The sequence below is a fragment of the Phragmites australis genome, chromosome 6 (assembly GCF_958298935.1).
Source record: "Phragmites australis chromosome 6, lpPhrAust1.1, whole genome shotgun sequence".
NCBI lineage: Eukaryota > Viridiplantae > Streptophyta > Magnoliopsida > Poales > Poaceae > Phragmites > Phragmites australis.
In genome coordinates this window covers 14,872,901-14,894,211 of record NC_084926.1, presented here as the reverse complement: position 1 = coordinate 14,894,211, position 21,311 = coordinate 14,872,901, and the positions used below count along the sequence as shown (strand labels likewise).

At 43.5% G+C, this 21,311-nt stretch overlaps 1 protein-coding gene across 1 annotated transcript; it reads right to left on the bottom strand.

The window, feature by feature from the left end:
* Window positions 1–16,419: 16,419 nt before the first annotated feature.
* Window positions 16,420–20,972, bottom strand: LOC133921854 (uncharacterized). The gene is made up of 4 exons (XM_062366909.1): window positions 20,674–20,972; window positions 18,507–19,534; window positions 17,143–18,007; window positions 16,420–16,906 (listed from the first exon to the last, which is right to left on the bottom strand). Exons 2-3 carry the CDS (start codon window positions 19,473–19,475, stop codon window positions 17,150–17,152), a joined length of 1,827 nt encoding a protein of 608 aa, XP_062222893.1. The 5' UTR covers window positions 19,476–19,534; window positions 20,674–20,972; the 3' UTR covers window positions 16,420–16,906; window positions 17,143–17,149.
* Between the last annotated feature and the right edge of the window lie 339 nt (window positions 20,973–21,311).

Here is a 21,311-nt window from a genome sequence, read left to right as displayed (position 1 = left end):
ACCGGAGCCACCCCACCCTCACCAATCGGATCTCTAGCTTTGCAAGCACGAGAGCAAGCTCGCTGGCCAATCTCTGACCCCCAATGGTTGCTAGAAGGACCTCGTCGCTGCTCATTGGACTTCTCTACCACTGCACATCGTGAAAACGCTCAGTGAGCCTCGGTAAGGTTCGCATCCCCCACAAACGGGTTCATCATAGCCTCGATTTCATCTTCCGCCTCTCGTTGTCACTTTCTGTGCCCGACGATGAGCTCTACTCGTGCGTTGGCGAGTCCACCGCCGTGTTTTGTGAGGAACGGTCCAAATAGTATTCCAAGTAATCATCAGAATGATCATTTGCTTAATCACGATCATGCTGATTAACCAGAATATCATCCTGATAGTCCCGACACGTGTTTTGTGCCTAAGAACAGAACACATGCTTTTCCAACACATAACACCACAACAAAGCTTAAGAAAGAGCGAGTAATTAAATTATATTACAACTTCTTAAGCATTTGACTATTTACATTATTTTACAACAAAAGATTAGAGAAACTACGCAGCGAAAAATTAACACCTATCAACACCAAAAGCTAGGTGAAGCCACATGCTCATAGGCTCCACCCAAAAGCATGCCACACGAGTAGTTTGCACTACTCATTCCCGCCACCTACATCAGCAGGTGTGAAGTAGCCAAACATGAGCTCCTCCTTACCAGTAAAACTTGAAATAGCAGTGTGAGTACGAAGGTATTCGTAAGACTTAATCCATAATGGGTACATATAATAATCCGACTTCAAGGATTATGCATTTAAATCATTAAGTAAATTGATAAGTGTAAGCAACCTAGACACATATGTGTGAGCATCTATACTTAACCAAAAGTACCTTTCTACCCTGTAACCAACAACTTAAACATAAATGTAACTGGAACCATCTCATGTAATCAATAATCATTTCCAACCATCCCCAACACACCATTCCATATCACACATTCCCAAATTCAAAAACCCTACGATTGATGCAAATAGACAGAAGCATACTCATGACCGAGAGCGTGGCAATTCGAAGTGTTTTTACACCCTGCAGGGGTACTCCTTTACCTACATGACTTGAGAACCAAACGGCTCACGTGTCCACAACGGCCCACAAAAGGGGGTACTCGTGTCAACCTTTCCCAATAAGCTCCAACCGTTTGATCATGCGCTGATAGGTGCGGGGGTCATCCAGAACTACCCTGGAGGAAACCGGATACCCCTACAAGCCTATTATGCTCAAGACACCAACGACTCGCACACCAAAAGACCACAACTATAAAGGTATTCAGCTTATTATTCTCATATGCGACATGTAGTAAGTACGAAAAGTGCTAAAGCCAACTGCACCGACGGATGGTGCTTAAACGATGCAAGCGGTCTATAGCATCCGGGCTCCTCTCCTGAACTACACCGATGAACTCCTCTCCTGGAGAAGATACCCCTACCATCACCCACATCTTGTCTCATTCTCACATCTCATAGAACACACATCATTGTCATTGTGTTTGTAAACAATAAGTAAGCCCTAAGCTCGCGAGCAATTGTTGAATAATTGCTTGTCTTCTACCGAGGACCTATGCATTGCTAATCATTTCAAATAATTTTTAAGTTAGACATTAACCATGTGATAAAAGCTACAAGGATGTGGATAATCAACAGCTCAAAGTAGATGTAATGCAATTCATCAACATAAGTTCTACGTATCTAAACTCGACAATGGACTCACTACTCATGCAATAAAGCATAATTTATCATGTTATACAATAAGATATCCAAAGTAGTTGGTTGAGTATGCTTATATGCTTGCGTTGCTTCTCCGTTGGTTGCCTGATAGTCCTGGCGCAACATTCACAGAACTCTGGTAGATTGGTGTCGCATTCACTCGTTTAGACCGTCACTGTAGCGCTATCTAAACGAATCAAGAATGCATAGCATAAATAATCAAATGATGAAAAAGTGTGCATATGATGCATGCTTGGATAACAATAGAGCGCCGTGTTTCAAACATATTTGCAAAAGAACGCTAAAAGATTACGGTTTTAAAGTTTGAAACCTCGGACAAGGTAACCTAAGTACATACAACCTTGAATGGTTGGCAGTCAGATCGACGTGGAAGTGGCGGTCTGACTGGTGGCCAGTAGAAAGTTTTGGCATCTGGCGGTCAGACCGGACCGGTCGGTGGTCAGAACGCGAGGTTCTGCGGTCAGACAGGCCAACGACGGTCTTACTCCTGACCATGGGTTCGACTGGGGTTTTGATTTTCTTAATTGGTGGTCAGACCGGCCAACGACGGTTTGACTCCTGAATATGGGTTCGACTGGGGTTTTGATTTTCTTAACCGGCGGTCAGACTGGCAAAGTCAGCGATCAGACCACGAGACCGTGCTGGCAGCACCTTTGTGAGGTCATTGGCGGAGACTCCGGAGAGGACTTAGACCATGAAGGGTACCGAAATACTTTATGGGACTAATGAAGTGCTTCTAAAGTAATTTGGACAACATTCACCCAGCTAAACTCAAAATATACTATGGATAAGCTCTAGGCTTGGTTGAACTTGTGTCTAGACGACATGGGGATCGACTCGAGCTTGGGAATGATAGAAAAAGGTAGGGGATGACTCACCTTAGTGTAGGGAAGCCTTCTATTGGAGAGGATTACTCCAGGAAAGCTCCAATTTGGAGATCAGGCTCTGGGTTGGAGTATAGGCTTGAAGTGGAAGAAACACACATAGGAACTCTTCTGACGAAGGGGACGAAGGGGATGAGCTCGAGGGAGCCTTCACGGAGCTTGAGGAAGTCCTCTCCGTCAATCTTCGGTCGTCGTGGATGTCGAGGAGGTCTCTCCCTCTCTCTTGGTGTGGGTGAATGAATGAGTGAGAGTGAGAGTGTGAGACAGAGTGAGTTTGTGAGAGCTGGCCAATTTTCTTAAGTGGGTCCTCTGCGTTGTGGCGGTCAAATCGTGGGATGGGTCAGTTAGACCGCGGGAAGCCCATGTGGCAAGCCTACGTGGATGCCCCTTGGCGGTCAGACCGCGGGGAATCTCGGCCAGACCACGAGTGCGATCTTATGCTTAAAACTTAATTCTATTCCCCTTTTCTATTCTTCTTCATCTCCAAGGTATTTAGAGTTTTCCTAAAGGGCTCTAAACTATCTCCAAGTACTTTTGGAACCTGTTTAAACTCTAGTTATCAAACGAATATAGATAAACATAATGCCATGATGATTATAAATTCTTAATCATGTGATTAGCATTTTGGGATGTGACAAACCTCCCCTCCCCCCTAAAAAGAATCTCGACCCGAGATTCGACAAACTCAGGGAAAATGTGATGGTGATGGACTGGAAGGGAATCTTCCAAAAATGGAAAATAATTTTTGTCAAAATTGATCAACGAAATGAAATGATATTCATTGGTCCTTCACGAGAGCTAGCGGTCAAACCATAGCTAAGCTCGATCAGACTGCAGCTCGGTTAGACCGTGGAAATAGCGGTTAGACCGAAAACTATACAAAGAGTTTTGTGCTCTGTAGGTCTGACTGACGTTATAATGGTAGTCAGGTCATCGACCAACGGTCAGACCACAAGTCAGGGGCGGTCAGACTACCTGGGAACAAAGAGTTTTGGGTTCTAAATGCCTCTAGCGGTCAGACCGGTAGACAAATAGCAGTCGGACCACTAGGATTATGGTTCTCCCGGTTCGAAAGGTTTCTAAGTGCAATCATTTAGGAACAAACTTTTCATTCAACATGGTGATAACTATAGACTTGTGAGACTCTCCAATTATGCGAAATTACAATGACATTTACAAGTCCCCAAAAAGTTTGGGATATTCAGAGTGGATTTTTTTCTCATTCTCCCAAGTTGCTTCGTCCTCGGTGTGGTCGCTCCATTAGACTTTGATGAATTTAATAGAGTGCCATCGAGTCTTGTGTTCTGCTTCGTCCAAGATTCAAATTGGTCACTTGCAATATGAGAGATCTAGTTGTTATTCTTGATTTGCAACCTCAATGACTTTGGTTGGAACTCGATGGCATTTCTTCAGTTGCGATCCATGAAACACGTTATGGATAGCGGAGAGGGACGGAGGTAGGTACAATTGATAGGCCACCTCTCCATACCGAGCAATGATTTGGAAAGACCCTACATATCGGGGTGCTAGCTTCCCTCTGACTTGAAAGCATCGAACCTTTTTCAGAGGCAATGCCTTGAGATAGACAAAGTCCCAAATACCAAACACAAGTTCTCATCAGTGGCGGTCCGCATAGCTCTTCTGTCGGGACTGAGCCATGAGCAGACACTTGCGAATAGCAAGAACATGCTCTTCTGCCTCTTTGATTAAATCCGGGCCTAGAAAAGCCTCTTTACCAGATTTGGACCAATTCAATGATGTTTGGCATCTTCGATCATAGAGACCTTCAAACGACGACATTTCAATGTTCAACTGATAACTGTTGTTGTAGGAAAACTCAGCGAATGGTAAGCAAATTTCACACTTCTCCCCATATGTGAGAGCACAAGCTCTCAACATATCTTCTAAAACCTGATTTACCATTTTGGTTTGACCACATGAAGGCTCCTCTTGAAATATGAGGTAAACTGAGTGCCTTGATCAGAGATAATCTTCTTCAAAATCTGTCACGCCCCAAATCTATAATCACATATTTAATCATAATCATGCTTCTTAAGCATTATATTTAATTTTGTGTAATTTTATTTTGGAACACTAGTGCAATTTGTTTAAAGTCAATCGGACGAGAGAAAGAATTTCGAGAGAGAAAGAATTTCGAGAGAGAAAGAATGAAATTTGCAGTTAAAATGGACCCTTTTCTCTAACATGTGGGCCCCACATGTGTCCCCACCATCCATCTCTCCCTCTATGGGCAGCAGCCCAACCACTCATGTGCTCCCTCTCTCCCTCAACCAGCCAAGACAAGGAGAGGAGCTCCCCCTCTCACTCCCTTCTCAAACTCTCTCTTCTCCCTCGGATTTCTCCCTCAAGAGTCGAAGCCAAGGTATGCATGTGCCATCCACGCATTCCCTAGCTCATGAGCTTGTCCATCCAAGAATCACTCACATGCACAAAGATTTGAAGGATTTGCAAAGCAACTTTGTCACACTTGTTTTTCTGAAATTTCAGCTTTTGCTCATCTTTTCTCCAAGCCTTGTTTCCTCCATTTCCTCCATCTCCCGGTGGTCACCCACCTCCACAAGCACTGTGGGTAAGTCCCTTAGGCTTCCCCCAGAGTGAATGCGTGATTTGGTTGGTTGATTTTGAGTTGGAGCGGAGTTCTTGAGTTCTTGAGCGTTGGAGCTAAAATGAGGATCTGTGTGAGATTTGAGTTAGAAATCGAGTTGCTATGTTGATGAGTGAGTTCTAGACTCTGTAAACTCTCTCAAACATGTTCCCTTTTGGTTTGAAGAGGCTCGTAAATCAAATCATCCGAGGTTTCCCCCTTGAAGCAGCCTCTCTGGACAACCCGGATAATCCAGATTGACCTAGATAGTTTGGGTAAACCTAGAGAAACCCCATTGAATTGTCCTTTGGATAGGGTGCAATTTAAGTCTATAACCCTTTGGAGAGGGTATATACATGTTGATGTTGTATAGATTTAGCATGCTAGTTGAATCGGTCGGAACCCGAATAGTCCAGATTAACCCGGAGGGTCCGGGTAAATTCAATTTAGATTTAGCCGAGAGCCCTCACTCAGAGGTTCACCTGGAGGTTCCGAAACCCGGATACTCTGAGTTCAACCTAGAGTGTCCGACCCAATCCAGGGGATCCGGACTCGACCCGGAGGTTCCGAGTTATTTCAAAAATGGCTAATCTAGAGCCCTCACCTGGAGGTTCATCCGGAGGTTCCGGAACCCGGATACTCTGAGTTCAACTTGGAGTCTTCAGCCTCCTGTTACTTTTCTAGCGTTGTTTAGATCACAAGTTTCATTATTTCTCTGTATGTCTTGCACCTTTAGCTTGCTTTATGCATATTGTATCATACATTGTGCACTTCATTCATGCTCATCATTACACACGTTCTTCTTTAGTGAACAAAGAACTAGAGTGTATCGTGACCATGGTTGAAGACGACACCAATCTACCTGAGTTTTGCGAGTGTTACGCGAGTAGCATAAGACAAACCCCAGAGCAGCAAGGTAAGCATCTAACCATACTTCTCATATTAATTTGGATCATATGTGTCTAATGTGATAAATATGCTTTAGGTATGTTATGCATGCGGTCGAGTCGATGTTGGGTTTATGATGGGTAGAACCTATGGTTATGCACTAATTCTCCTGTCATGAATAATTGTTGATCTATATCCTTGTAGCTTAGGTTTAATATGATATTATCTAACTTAAAATGTTATTTATGATGCTTAGCAAGTGCTAAGGTCCTTGGTAAAAGTCGAGCAGGGAAATGTTTCATCGTTCGCAAGCATATACTTTAATTACTTGTACAATGATCACAATAATGGGTTGATGGTGTTGGTTGGATGAGTGGTGAGGATAAGACGAGATGTGAGCGGTGTTAGGGGTGTTTCTCCTGCTCGAATGTGGAGTTCCCCTAGGTAGATCGGGAGAGGAACCCGAACACCGTAGACCGCTTGCGTCGCTTAAGCATAAATCATTGTTGCAGTTGGCTCTAGCACTTATTGTACTTACCACAAATTGATCTAATGGTAAGACAAGCAGAATACCTCTATAGCTGTGATCATTTTAGCTTGAACATTGATGGTATGAGTGGACGGGCTTGTAGAGACACTTATGGTTGCTTTGAGAGTTAACCAAAGTGGGCTCCACACCGAGCTATGCACGATTCAAATTGTTTGAGCTTATTGGGAAAGGTTGACATGAGTATCTCCTTGTATGGACCCGTGTGGTCGTGCAAGCCGTATGGTCCTCAGGACTCGTGGGTAAATTTGTACCCCCTGCAGGGTGTAAAAATATTTCAAAATACCATTCTCTCGGTCATGAGCATGCCTCTATCCATTTGCAACAGTCACAGAGTTACGAATATGGATTGAGGTGGTGGATGGGTTGAGATGGTGCTTTACAGATATTATTCCTATGGTTCCTATTACGTTATGTTCTGTTGATGTTTATGGGCTAGTTAGTTACTTTGGTCAAATATAGATGCTCACACATGTTTTGTCAAATTTGCTTTTGCATATGAATTTACTTAACCATGTGGCTGTATTCTTGCTAACATCCCAATGCATAATCCTTAGAGTTAGGCTATTTATAAGTGCTAATTATGGATTAAGTCTTACGAGTACCTTCATATTCAAGCTGCTATTTTAGGTGCTACTGGCGAGAATGAGTTGGTCTTTGGCTACTTCACGCCTGCCGAGGGTGGTGACGGGTAGGAATAGGCAACTACTCGGAGGTCTTTTGCTTTTGTGATGGAGTCTAAGGGCATATGGCTCAATCCTTCTTTTGTTGTATAGTCTTTAGTCTTCCGCTGTGTAGTTTTTTTTGTTGGTTAGGAGTTGAGTTGGTCTTTGTCTCCTCCTAGCTCTCTTTTGTTATAAATTGTAATAACTTGGTGAATACTTAAGAACTTCTAATATAACTTTAATTACTTGCTCTTTCTTAAACTGCGTTGTGATGCTATATGTTGGAGAGGCATATTCCGATCTTGGGCACAAAACACGTGTCAGGACTACCGGGATGATATTCTATTTAATTATTGTAGTCGTGATTATACAAATAATCGACTTAGTGATTAATTAGAATGCTATCTGGACGGTTCCTTACAGAATCCCATGAAGGCAAATAATTCAAGTGAGGCACAACTCCGCATATTGCTTGACCGAATACGTGGCCTTGACAAGAAACAAATAAGCGAACTTTGTCAACCGGTCCACAATGACCCAAATTGACTCATATCCATGAGAGATCTTCGACAAATCCGGTAATGAAGTCCATTCCAATCTCCTCCCACTTCTAGGTGGGAATAGGCAATGGTTGGAGCGTACCGGTCGGCCTAAGATGCTTGGCCTTTACTCTTCAGAAGATGTCACACTCGATAATATATCGAGCGATTTCTCGCTTCATGTGAGTCCACCAGAATCTTGGCTTGAAGTCTTGGCTTGAAACTTGATCTCCAAGTTTACAAGAAATCCCTCCGGGACCATTTTGAGTCCAAGTCTCTGAAAATGATCACAAAGTGTGGCATTTTCGGGCCTAACCATAAGGCAATTGAATCAGGCCTTTTTACTCAGTGCATCGACGACCACATTCTCCCTACCGGGATGATAATGGACTTCTAGCTCATAGTCTTTGATTAACTCAAGTCATCTTCTATGTCTCATAATCAGATCAGTTTGAGTAAAATATATTTGAGGCTTTTGTGACCCGTATAGATATGACACATATTTTCTAGAAGATAGTGGCACCAAATCTTCAAAGCATGCACAACTACTGCAAGCTCTAAGTTGTGACTTGGGTAGTTCTTCTCGTGGTGTTTCAACTGGCATGAGGCATAAGCAGTAAACCAACCTTCTCGCATGAGGACACATCTGAGGCCTATGCGGTAAATATCGCAATAGACATCAAAACCCTTGTCCACTTTGGGTTGAGCAAGAACAGGAGCGGTCGTGACCAGTTTATTCGAAGTTTAGAAAATTGATTTACATTTACTTAACCAGTCAAATACACTTCCTTGCTTCAATAGCTCAGTCAATGGCATACCAATATTGGAGAAGTTCTCGATGAACTAGTGGTAATAACCTGCAAGTCTGAGAAAACTCCAGATGTCGGTGACATTCTTATGTTGAACCCAATTGAGGACTTTTTGCACTTTGCTCGGGTCAACGGCAACACCGTTCTCGGATAAAACATACCCCAGATATATGACTTATTTGACCCAGAACTCGCACTTGCTGAACTTGGTATATAATTTGTGATCTCGAAGTCGGCCAAGAACAACACGGAGATGCTCAGAATGTTCCGCTTCAGTCTTAGGGTATATAAGAATTTCAACGATGAAAATCACGACAAACTTGTTGAGCTCCTCCATGAAGATTGTGTTCATTAAGTACATGAAGAACTCCAGTGCATTGTTAAGGCCGAAGGACATGACAGTGAATTCACAAAGCACGTAACGGGTAGAGAAAGCCATCTTTGGAATATCCTCCGGTCGGACCTTTATTTAGTGATAGCCCAACCTTAAATCAATCTTGGAGAAAACTCAGGCACCAGTCAGTAGATCAAACAAAACATCAATTCTAGAAAGCGGATATTTGTTCTTGACAGTGACCTCGTTCAAGGGATGGTAATCAACACACATCCGTAGAGTCTGGTCCTTCTTCTTCACAAAGAGCATCGGGCATCCCCAAGGTGAGGAGCTCAGACGAATGAAACCCTTTGAGAGCAACTCTTGAATCTGCTTCTTCAACTCTGCCAACTCATTTGGAGGCATCTTATACGACCCCTTCGAAATCGGAGCTATACCGGGCAAGAGACAATTCCACTGCTCTATCGGGTGGCATTCCTGATAATTCCTCTGGGAAGACATCAGGAAACTCACACACGATGGGAATGTTTAGGAGATCTTTGACTGCGACAGCCTTCATGGCGTAAAGGCAAGGATTAAATTCCTTAAGCCTCAAATGGACTTGGGTGTCGAACACATCGTTAAGAGTGACAGTCCTATGAGCACAATCAATAATAGCCTTATTCTTGGCAAGCCAATTCATTACTAATATGACATCCACTCCCCTAGTATCAAGCAAAATCAAGATTGCAGAAAAATGAACTCCCTCAATGAGAATCTCAGCCAAAGGAACGACCCGGTTGGTTTGTAATAGGGCACCGGGTGCATCAATGATAAGACGTAGGTAGGGTCTTGGTGATCATGTTGTGACTCGAGATGTAAATTTCCTTGACAAACAAATGAGATGCACCAGAATCGAAAAGCACAATTGCAGCGTAAGAATTCATAAGCAACATACCCATCAATACGTTTTCTCCCTCGTGAGCTTCCTCGATGATGGTGTAATTGACTCGACCACACTTGGGAACTTGCGCAACCTTGAAGGCTTATGGAGGGGGTTAAGCTGACAGTGATGGCCTTGGAGCAGTCAGCACGGCTCCCGCTTCAGGAAATGGTAATCCCCCACATAGTGACCGACATAGCCACAATTGTAACATGGGGCCACCTTTCATACTCCACTGAGAACCGGCGGGTCTTAGAAGCTATCATTGTGGAGAGGAGAAAGATGAGCATGGCACTATCCATAGTGGCCATGGAGCAGTCGAAGCTGACATGTGAGGTGGAGGAGGTTGACTTTCCATTTGTGTGCATTGAGAGATCCCGTCCATGGAAGGCGACAGAACCCTCTTGCGCTTCTTCTCCTCCAGCTGGTTCTTCAGCTTGAACTTGACAGTGAGGGAGGTGCTCACCAATTTTTTAAAGTCAGCGAACTCGTGAGCTGACAAGCGGTGTTGCATCTTGGAAGAGAGGCCATTCATAAAGTGGTATTTCTTTCGCTCGTCGGTGTTGACCTCTTCCGGCGCATACTGTGCAAGGTCGTTGAACCCCTGCACATACTCCATCACTGACTTGCCTCCCTACTTGAGGTCTAGAAACTCCCGTCTCTTGATCTCCGTAATCCCATTGGGAATATGATAGTCACAGAAGGCTTGGCGGAACTCCACCCAATACACTAGGTGGTTGGTGGCGTGCATGGCTAGAAAGTTAGACCATCATGTGCCAGCAGCACCCTAAAGCTGATGGGTGGTAAAGAGAGCCTTCTCATGGTCCTCACACCGGAGTAGCGCGAGCTTCTGCTCGATGGTTCAGAGCCAGTGGTTAGCATCGAGAGGATCCCCAGCCCGCACGGATGAGTCCTAAGGAAATCCGAGAAGTCGTCCCAACGTCCGGCTCTTCCTCCTCTATGAGGGGACGTGTTATGCATGAGAGCTTCGAGGAGCGTCATCTGAGCTTGACAATTTTGTTCTATTTGGATGAGAACATCCGCCATGCTCAGTGGCGGATGCGGTATAAGATTATTCTCATTGGAACCCTTGGGAAGATTTTTGAGACTTTGGTGGATTCTCATCCTACTAGATATGGCAAAAACAAGAGAAGATGGAAGACTAAATCCGAACTTTAGTTGGAAATGGCAATGGCCCAACTAAGATAAATGATGCACACTAGAGCATCACATTATAGTAATGAGTATGCATGACCAAAAGTTTTAGTAAAGCACGACAAAAACACGGCCTAGATCACCCTCACAACATTTTCTGGGAAAATGCCAAAAGTTAGACACCGCTGGTGGTCACACCACAGACCGCTAGGAGTCTGGCGCCAGCAGCTGTGGCCTTTCCACCTTGTTCCACACATGATGGATCCTTATCTATGCGTTTCTTTCTCAGGCTCATCACTCTGCAACAAACATCAAGATCGCAGGCACCCATACATACCACGACTACCAATCATCACCCTTTGCACTACTTTTTCTTTCTCGCGCGAATGGTGCTTGGGCATCTCGCCGCACAAGCGATATTTCATACGTTGGTATCAACGTATTCACTTCCCATGTCATCGCCTTACGGGACACATCATGTAATCACCACATGGGTAGACGACTATAACTACCATCGTATGATGGATGTTTATACGTTATTGCCAATATATTCACTTCTCGTACCATTATCGTACGGGGCATACCAGGCTCCTGCCTCGCACTGGTTAAGCCCCTGATATTTACTACCATCAAAATGTGTTCCTTACCTTTTTCGTTGATGCAACAAAATCCAAAAAAACATCACCAAGCGAAAATAAACACTCAATGAAGCAATCAATCATTCATTACACTTAGGGGTATAATATAGCAAGTTTATACATATTAGCATGAAGAGGTAAAAAGAAACTTTAGTGGGTTGCTTAGTGATGTTGACACCCCTTAATAACTCACGTCTTAAGTGTTTTTAGGCTACTTCATTAAATCAAGTTCTGATGCCACATTGTGAGGAACCGCCAAAATGGTATTCCAATTAATCATCAGAACAATCATTTACTTAATCACGACCATGATGATTAACTAGAATACCATCCCAGTAGTCCCAGCATGTGTTTTGTGCCCAATATTGGAACATATGCCTTTCCAACACATAACATCACAATAAAGCTTAAGAAAGAGCGAGTAATTAAATTATATTACAAATTCTTAAGCATTCAACTTTTTACAATAATTTACAGCAAAAGATTAGATAAACTACATAGCGAAAAAGTAACACATATCAACACCAAAAGCTAGGTGAAGCCATATGCCCTTAGGCTCCACCCAAAAGCACGCCACACAAGTAGTTTACAATACTCATTCCCGTCACCTACAATGGCGGGCGAGAAGTAGCCAGACATGAGCTCCTCCTCACCGGTAGAACCTAAAAGAGCAGCATGAGTACGAAGATACTCATAAAACTTAATCCATAATAGGTATATATAATAACTTGACTCCAAGGATTATGCATTTAAGTCATTAGCAAGGAGTAGGCCACAAGGTTAAGTAAATTCATAAGTGTGAGCAACCTAGACACCTATGTGTGAGCATCTATACTTAACCAGAAGTATCTTTCTACTCTATAACCAACAACTTGAACATAAATGTAACTGGAACCATTTCATGTAATCAATAATCATTTCCAACCATCCCTAACACACCATTCTATATCACACATCTCCGAATTCAAAAACTCTACGACCGATGCAAATGGACAGAAGTATGCTCATGACCAAGAGCACAACAATTCAAATTGTTTTTACACCTTGCAGGGGGCACTCTTTTACCTACACGGCTCGAGGACTATACGGCTCACGTGTCCACATAGGCTCACGTGAGGGGGTACTCGTGTCAACCTTTCCTAATAAGCCATAATCGTTTGATCATGCGTCGACAGGTGTGGGGTCATCCAGAACTACTCCAGGAGCAAACTGGATACCCCTGCAAGCATGTTATGCCCAGGACATCATCGACTCGTACACCAAAAGACCACAACTACAAAGGTATTTGGCTTATTATTCCAATATGCGACAAGTAGTAAGTACGAAAAGTGCTAAAGCCAATTGCACTGATAGACGGAGCTAAAACGATGCAAGTGGTCTATGACATCCGAGCTCCTCTCCCGAACTCCACCGAGGAACTCATCCGGTGCAGAAGATATCCCTAGCACTGCCTACATCTCGTCTCATTCTCACATCTCATACAACCCACATCATTGTCATTGTGTTTGTAAATAATAAGTAAGCCCTAAGCTCGTGAACAATGGTTGAACCATTGCTCGTCTTCTACCGATGACCTATGCATTGCTAAGTATATCGAATAATTTGTAAGTTAGATATTAACCATGTGATCAAGGCTATAAGGATATGGATAATCAACAGCTCAAGGTATAGGTAATGCAATTCATCAGCATAGGTTCTACCCATCTAAACTCGATAATAGACTCACTACTCATGCAAACATACATAAAATGTAATTTATCAACTTATACAATACGAGATCCAAAGTAGTAGGTTGAGAATGCTTATCTGACTTGCCTTGCTGCTCTGGTGGTTGCCTGATACTCTCGATGCAACACTCATAGAACTCCAGTAGATTGGCGTCGTCTTTACTCGCTTGGACTATCAGCGTAACGCTCTCTAAACGAATCAAGAATGCATAACATAAATAATCAAATGATAGAAAAGTGTGTATATGATGCATGCTTGGATAACAATAGAGTGCCATGTTTCGAAAACTTTTGCAAAAGACCGCTAAAAGATTAGGGTTTTAAAGTTTGAAACGTCAGACAAGGTAACCTAAGCACATACAGCCATAAATAGCTGGCGGTCAGATCGACTTGGAAGTGGCAGTCTGACCGGTGGCTAGTAGAGAGATTTGGCGTCTGGCAATCAGATCGGATCGGCCAGCGGTCACACCGCGATGTTCTGAGGTCATAGCGATCAACAGCGGTCTGACTCCTAACTATGGGTTCAACTGGGGTTTTGATTTTCCTAACAGACGGTCAGAACGGCCTAGTCGGCGATCAGACCGCGAGACCTTGCCATCAGCACCTTTTGTGAGGTCGTCGGTGAAGGCTCCGGTGTGGCCTTCGAGCATGAAGGGTACCAAAATACTCTATAGGACTAGTGGAGTGATTTTAAAGTGATTTAGACAGTATTCACCAAGTTAAACTCAAAATACCCCATGGTTAAGCCCTAGACTAGGTTGAACTTAGGTCTAAACAACATAGGGATCGACTCGAGCTTGGGAATGATGGAAAAAGGTAGGGGATGGCTCATCTTAGTGTAGGGAAGACTTCTATTGGAGGAGATCACTCCAGGGAACCTTCGATTTGGAGATCGGGCTCTGGGGTGGAGTATGAGCTTGAGGTGGAAGAAACGCACATAGGAACTCTCCTGATGAAGAGGATGAAGGGGATGAGATCGAAGGAGCCTTCGAGGAGCTCAAGGAAGTCCTCTCCATCGATCTCCGGTCGTCGTGGATGTTGATGTGGTCTCTCCCTCTCTCTTGGTGTGGGTGAAAGAGTGAGTGAGAGTGAGAGTGAGTGGGAGAGAGTTGACCAATTTTCTTAGTGGAGCCTCTGTGTTGTGGCGGTCAGACCACAGGATGGGTCGGTCTGACCGCGGGATGCCCATGTGGAACATAGGAATGTTGAAAAGAAGGTTAGATGATGATGGTGCGAGAATGCACAGGTGCGTGGAAGCACTATGGTTGGTGGTAGTATCTGCTTGGTATCCTAAGGATCAGTTCGTGGAATGGATAACCCCGATTAACAGTTCAACCATGAGACTTATATAGGTATGACTTGATCAATTAATTAGCATATGCTCAATATAGTATAAACCAATGGTGGTGTAGAAAGGAAAGAGTAATTCTTTCTGAAGCTACAAGGCGTAAGACAGGCTTTTGGGTGGTGCGATACCACTTTGATGGGGGTGAAACCTTAATGGACTTATTCTTGTTGGGAGGATGCTTTGTAATGGCCTTGTAGTGAGATCTAGCCGCACACCTCGGAAGTGTGTAAGCATTGTGATGGTATGGACATACTGGAACCATGACTCATGGGTAAATTTGGACAACCTCTACAGTGTGTAAAACTGATATGTCAGTCGTGCTCACGGTTAAGAGCGGCGTGGTCCTTTCACACGATTATTTTGGGTTGGTTGGTGGGGTGTTACTTGTGATAGGTAGCAATTGGATGGTTGGTTACCTCTGATGGGTAATAGTAGTGGATGGTTCTTGGTTACATGTAACGGGTATCAAGTCGGTTGGTTTGGGAACTTCATGTGGATTTCAGATAGTTGGGGAAACATGTGAAGATGTTTCTAGAAATTGAAAGTTTAATGATGATTCACATAGTTAAATATGATGCTTTTATAACTCATACGTTAGTATAGTTGACATCTATGCAAAATGTACCTGTTATATTGTGTTCCTTTATTTAAGCTTGCGTGTTATTTATTTCTCACATTTGCGGAGTATGATATGCACTCATACTTATTTTTTCTATACAAATGTACATCAAAACGTTGCTCAGACAATGAAAGAGAATCATACTACTTCTCAGACAAAGATGAAGACTGTTAGGCTGAGGGATCTCCAGTCGATTGCCTATGGAAGATGGAAACTTCGCTATGTCTTGCTAGTGTGTTTTGATTAAGACTTTGAGACACATTCTTTTTATTTGAGTTAAATGTTGTAATAATAGCATTGTACATAATACATGGATGAAATCACTGTATGTATAAAATTTGATCCTAACATATATACATATATATGATTTTATTCCTTTATAAAACCGGGTGCGACAATCCACACATGCTCCACATTCACAAGCGTAAGATCATACCAGAGCAAGTAAAGTACAGACGTACAGTAGTACACCTCCTTTCAGTAGAATTTCATAATCGTATATTGAGCTTCTGGTATTGAATCGTTACAGTTTACAGATTGCAGAACAATCTCTCGCACACAAAAAAAGAGAAGATACTATCACAAAAACTCAGAAAAAATCCGTATTTTCCATGTATGCGTGGCTGGGGACGGGATCTCTTCGATTAGCAAAGGAGCGGGTTCTTTAAAATTTGCTTCGTATACCAGCAGGCAGGCCCTCGTTTAACTGTTTGGTGCTTCGGCTCCTCTGGGCTGGCTGTAGTAAGTACTTACTAGTACACTTCATTCAGGTCTCAGTTTACAAGAATTGCATACAAAACGTTGATGACCTAAAAGCACATCGAATAGGCCCAGCACATTTGATGCCATTTTGCCTACAGCAGCAGCGAAAGAACCCAGCGGTTTCTCAGCTAGAAACCTACTGAATCCTTGATCCAATTTGTCATGTAATATCACAATTAACATGGATATACTGAACAAGAAAACACGCACATCCTGGAGAAATAAAAAAGTGCCCTTCACAAAGTGTGCAATGAACGGAAGGAAAGTCTAGATAAATACACTGGGGAGGAAAGAGTGCCACTGTGCCAGGCTTGTGCCCTCTTCGCCAAACATCACAAGGGGCGGGGGCAATGCACAATTTTGTTCATTCAAAAAGTTGAAAAACTGGTGAAACACATTTTACAAACACCAAATAAGAGACCAATACCTAAGCAGAACAAACTGAACAATCACAGGCACAAACCACACAACTCAGTAGACCCAGCAAGATGATAAGGGAAATGAACTTAATTGAGCCTTGTTCTGATGAGAATAATAAAATGACATCAGATTGTTCCTTTCGAAAGCTACATTTCTTATGAGCTTTCAGCAAGCAAATTTCATCCAGTTCGTAACTTAGTTTTGGTGCTTGATAGTGCAGAAGGCCCAGCAGCTGCTTCTGTAGTTGCTGAGTGCAACACCTTCCAAATAATAAGTCCAGCCTGTCATGCAACGCAACACATAAATTGACAAGAAAGAAATGTTATACGTGAAATATAAATACCAAAAAAGTCACTTTTAAGCATTTTGCAGAAAATATCTGCTAACGCTTGAAAATTATCTTTTTCCAAAATGTAAGATTTCTTGTCTGCAAAAGATATTATGCTTGCAAAATATCTTTCTCCAAAAAGTAACATTTCTTGTCTGCAAAAGATACTAGCATGTAAACATTTTGTACCTGTTTATCAGCTTTTCTCACAGAAATCTTCCTGGTGGCCATCATTCTTCCATTCAGTTTCATCATCTGCTTCTCCCCTAGCATCATTTTCAGCATCGCTTTCACTAGCTGTTTCCCACTCAGAATCATCAGCCTCTTGACCAAAGGCATCACTAGCATCTCCTTCACAATGGACTCCCCCGTGTTTCAGAGCTGCTTCCCTGAATAACCAAGCGGCACGCATCTGCTTCTTCACCAATCGCTCGGCATAATCAGGAACTTTGTTTTGCTTCAAGGACAAGTCAGGGTCATTCGACTGAGAGCATTCATTTATGAAAAGGATTGCATCCAGCAGACTCTCTTTAGCAAAACCAAGCATATCATATGCTTGAGCTCTTCTCCACAAACTCTTGGCATGACGATTCACAGGGCTATGAAGGCACAATGCACGTGTTGCATCACTTATGGCAGCCAACGGCTGCTGCAGGAGAAGATAACACTGAGCTCGATTGCTATAAAGCACCACCCGTTCTTTCTTAGACTTCATTGGACACAGCGCAAGTGCTTCAGAGTATTTCGCTGCAGCTCCTTCAATATTCCCTGAAGAGAACAGAGAATTGCCTTCCAACTTTACAACCAATGCTGCAGCTTGTTTTATATGAAGATCATCCTTCGGCATATTCTTTTCCAATTTGTAGCTTTGCTTGGATCTCAGGAGCTCATCAATTTCTTCTTTGGTCCGAGTACTAATTGTACCGCGCGAATTCCCATTCTGTTGCATACATTCTTGGAGGACTGTGACAATAATTTCACCAAGCTTTTTATAATCACCCAGTGTTGAAATATCTGCTAAATCTATCAATGTTGGCGCGACTTTATCTATAATCTGTTCAAAGGGAAGATAAGGTAAATGATTAGAGCAACAAAAACTACAGTTAACAGATAGTTGCTGCTTGTATTCAGATTGGACTAGCAACCATAATGCATAATTACTCCTGCAGTCCTGCCAACACTAATCAGAAAGAAGAATAACAATTCAAACCTAGCTTACAACATATTATGCACGTTGCATAACATGGGGCACAGTTCTCATAAAATAAAACATCCCAACTGCAAATCAGTTGACATAATCATACCAGTTAAAGCAACAGATACGTCAATTAGTTTAAGGAAACTGAAATTTAACATCTGCGTGCCAAATTTATCAGTTAAGTTTGCTCAAAAGGTTGGATAAATGTACTCTTATTTCCTGTTTGTTATTTTTATTTTACTCTAGCCATCATTGCTAAGCTGCTGCTCATAGCTGTCATGCCTTAGGCCTTAAACATAACCAATCTAAAAGATATAGTATCGGAGTAAGCAAAATGTGTTTTAGAAGATCTTACCTTATGACAAGTACTTGCATCCTGGACTAGCCAGATCAGACAATCAACAGCCATGTATTGCCAGTCATCGGAAGAACGAGCAATGTTGCATAAAGCGTCAATGGTACCAGAAATATTAGCAACATGGCCTCGGCCTATCTTGCTTTGACAGATTGTTCTTAGCAAACCAGCACCAGCAGGTGAGTTCTCATTCACAAGTCCGCCCCACATTCCAGGTAACTTGATTAGAAAATCAGCCTTGCAAATATCATGGAGGAATTCAGGCTTAAATGCAAAGCAGTTAATGAGTTGCAAAGACCAGCACTGCAGTTGACTTGCCCATTCCTCAGCTTTGCGGGATTCCATTTCCACACCACCCATGCCACGTGTAAGAAGATCACAATGGTAGCCAAGTCTTCGATCCACAAATTGGTAAAAGTGAGAGTACACAATCTCTAGAGAGCTCGAAGCAAGCTGAATGGCAAGTTCAAGTACTTCCCCGTGATCCGCAACTGCAGGAAATGTACTAGGATATGTGGCCAAATGCCCCAAAGCTCTAACGGCAACCCTTTGCTCCACCCAAGTCAGCCTACCTCTTAAGAGTTCAACTAATGGAGGAATTACACCAGCACGAACAGCACGTTCCGCAAACTCCTCCATATTCATTGTATAGGATCCAATTATGTGGGCTGCATAATAAGGGATGTAAATATTCTGATCATGTGCAAGCCATCGCCTGTTTTTCAATCCTTTCCATATAAGGGCTGCCATGCATTCAAATATGCCCAAGTTGATGAACTCGGGATCATTCGGATGTGCCATTGCAGTGTTCCAAAGACCGCTAATAGGGAGAACTTGACCATCATCGTCTTGAGAAGGAAGTTCCCTAAAGAACTTAAGCACACTTGCTCTCCGTTTACTAGGGTTCGCCTCCTTCATAACACAGAAGAAACATCCAGGATAAGGGCAATCAGATTTTATCTTGTCCATTATGAGATCCAACCGATCCTACCAGCTTCTTTATCCGGGTCCTCAAAGATCATACTAAACTGCATCACAACAAAACCATGAGCAAATTGCACACAATATTCTCCAATGAACAAGGACAACTGAGCACACTATCAAGATAGGAAATTGATTTGAAGGTCGCCAAACAACTATGGCATTTTGACGTGTTACATGTCTTCTTTTCCCCTCATTTTCTGCTAACTTGGGAAGGTTAGGTCATTGAAAAGTGACGGGTATATGGCAGGTACATTAGAAGCAAGTCAAGCAACTCCAGCAAAATCAAGCAAGGATGCAAGATACGCTCAAATTAAGGAGATGAGCAAGCAGTAGAGACTTCAGTGATTGAATGACCGTGACAACTTATGAATAGCTGAGTAGTACTATGTATCTAGTACAAGACATGATAACAACATATATAATTATTTAGGTAGTCCACATTGATGATATCAGTGAATTCCTTAACTCTAACTAGTTCTCAGTGTATCTAGTTGAAAGAATTTTAAACAATAAAAATTTGAGTCCATGCACTTCTAGAGACTGAACTGACCTAAACAGAGATTCAATCAATTCAATAGGTTTATTGGATTCACGAATGTGAAAAGAGGGAAATGAATCACTACTCAAGAAACAAGAAAGACATACACCGACTCAACATTACTCAATTTCTATCAGAAGGCACAAGACTTCCTGATTTGCGATTATACACAAACAATGCCTGGGTTCACGAATCAGTTTATCACTCAGAATATATCTTGCTACTGTTTTCCAGCCTAATTTGTTTAGTGAATGTCGGTTTACTTTGCTGGGGTTGCTGCAGATGTACTCCTCACGTCAATTAACTCAGACGGTCACCAGTCAAAACTTAATTGGCCGACACCCTCTCTCCAAACTTTTCATTCTCGATACCTCACTTTGAACTTGCATCTAGAGTTAGAACATATTAAAAGTATCAACTGAAGAGTGGACTTCCAACTCAAATTTGTGTCCTCTCATCTTGGAATTTTGAATTTCCCAGCTCAAAATTTTGAGAACTTTCAACCAGTAGCTAGAACTTAGAGATATTAAACTGAACTTCCGATTGAGTAACTCGAAACATCTCAACTAGAGATTTGAAAATCTCGACCGCAATTCAAACTTGCAACCACCAATCTGAGCTTTCGGCAGCAAAATGCCACTTTACCTGCACATCCTAGCGTGGGGGCCGCCGTCACCCGGCAATGGCGGTGGTTGGCGCCCTCGCCGGCTCGGGCGGCGCCGCTTGGTGGGTGGCGTCGGGCAGCTAGGCAGCCAGGTTAGGGTTTGGAAAGGGTGGGTCGTGGGAGGTGCCGCGTGGAGGGGAAAACCCGTCGGATCTCCTCGGGCGCGGCGGTGCGCGGGCGCGGTGGGGAGGCGAGGCTGAGAGGAGTGCGTGCGTGCGCGCGGTGGGGGAACGGAGTGGGGAGGAGGCGGAGGGCGACGGGGGTGTGCGGGTGGAGGCGATGAGAGTGACCCGACGTAGCGGTCTCAGCGGGGGCATTCCATCTCGTGCGTGCGTGCGCGCATCGACGGCTAGGATCGAGCCACGCTGCGGGCCAGGCCAGGCCAGCCCAGCACGTGGTCGGTCGGTCCGTCCGACCACGTGACGGTGACAGCTCGTGCTCGACGAGTGTGACCTTGCACACTCACGGCCTCCAGCCCCAGCCCTCCATCACGCTGCTCCCGTGCGTGCACCAACATCGGCGTCGGCGACTCGCCGGCGCCGCGCAGGCGCAGCCTGCCAGCGCCGGTGAGCCTGTACTGACACCGGCAGCGGCAGCAGGGGTCCATCCATGGGCCATG

Excerpts from the sequence above, each read along its gene's own strand:
- LOC133921854 (XM_062366909.1), bottom strand. The coding sequence starts at position 19,475 with ATGGACAAGATAAAATCTGATTGCCCTTATCCTGGATGTTTCTTCTGT. Across the intron at positions 18,008-18,506 it reads ATGCAAGTACTTGTCATAAG|ATTATAGATAAAGTCGCGCC; the intron begins GTAAGATCTTCT and ends CCCTTTGAACAG.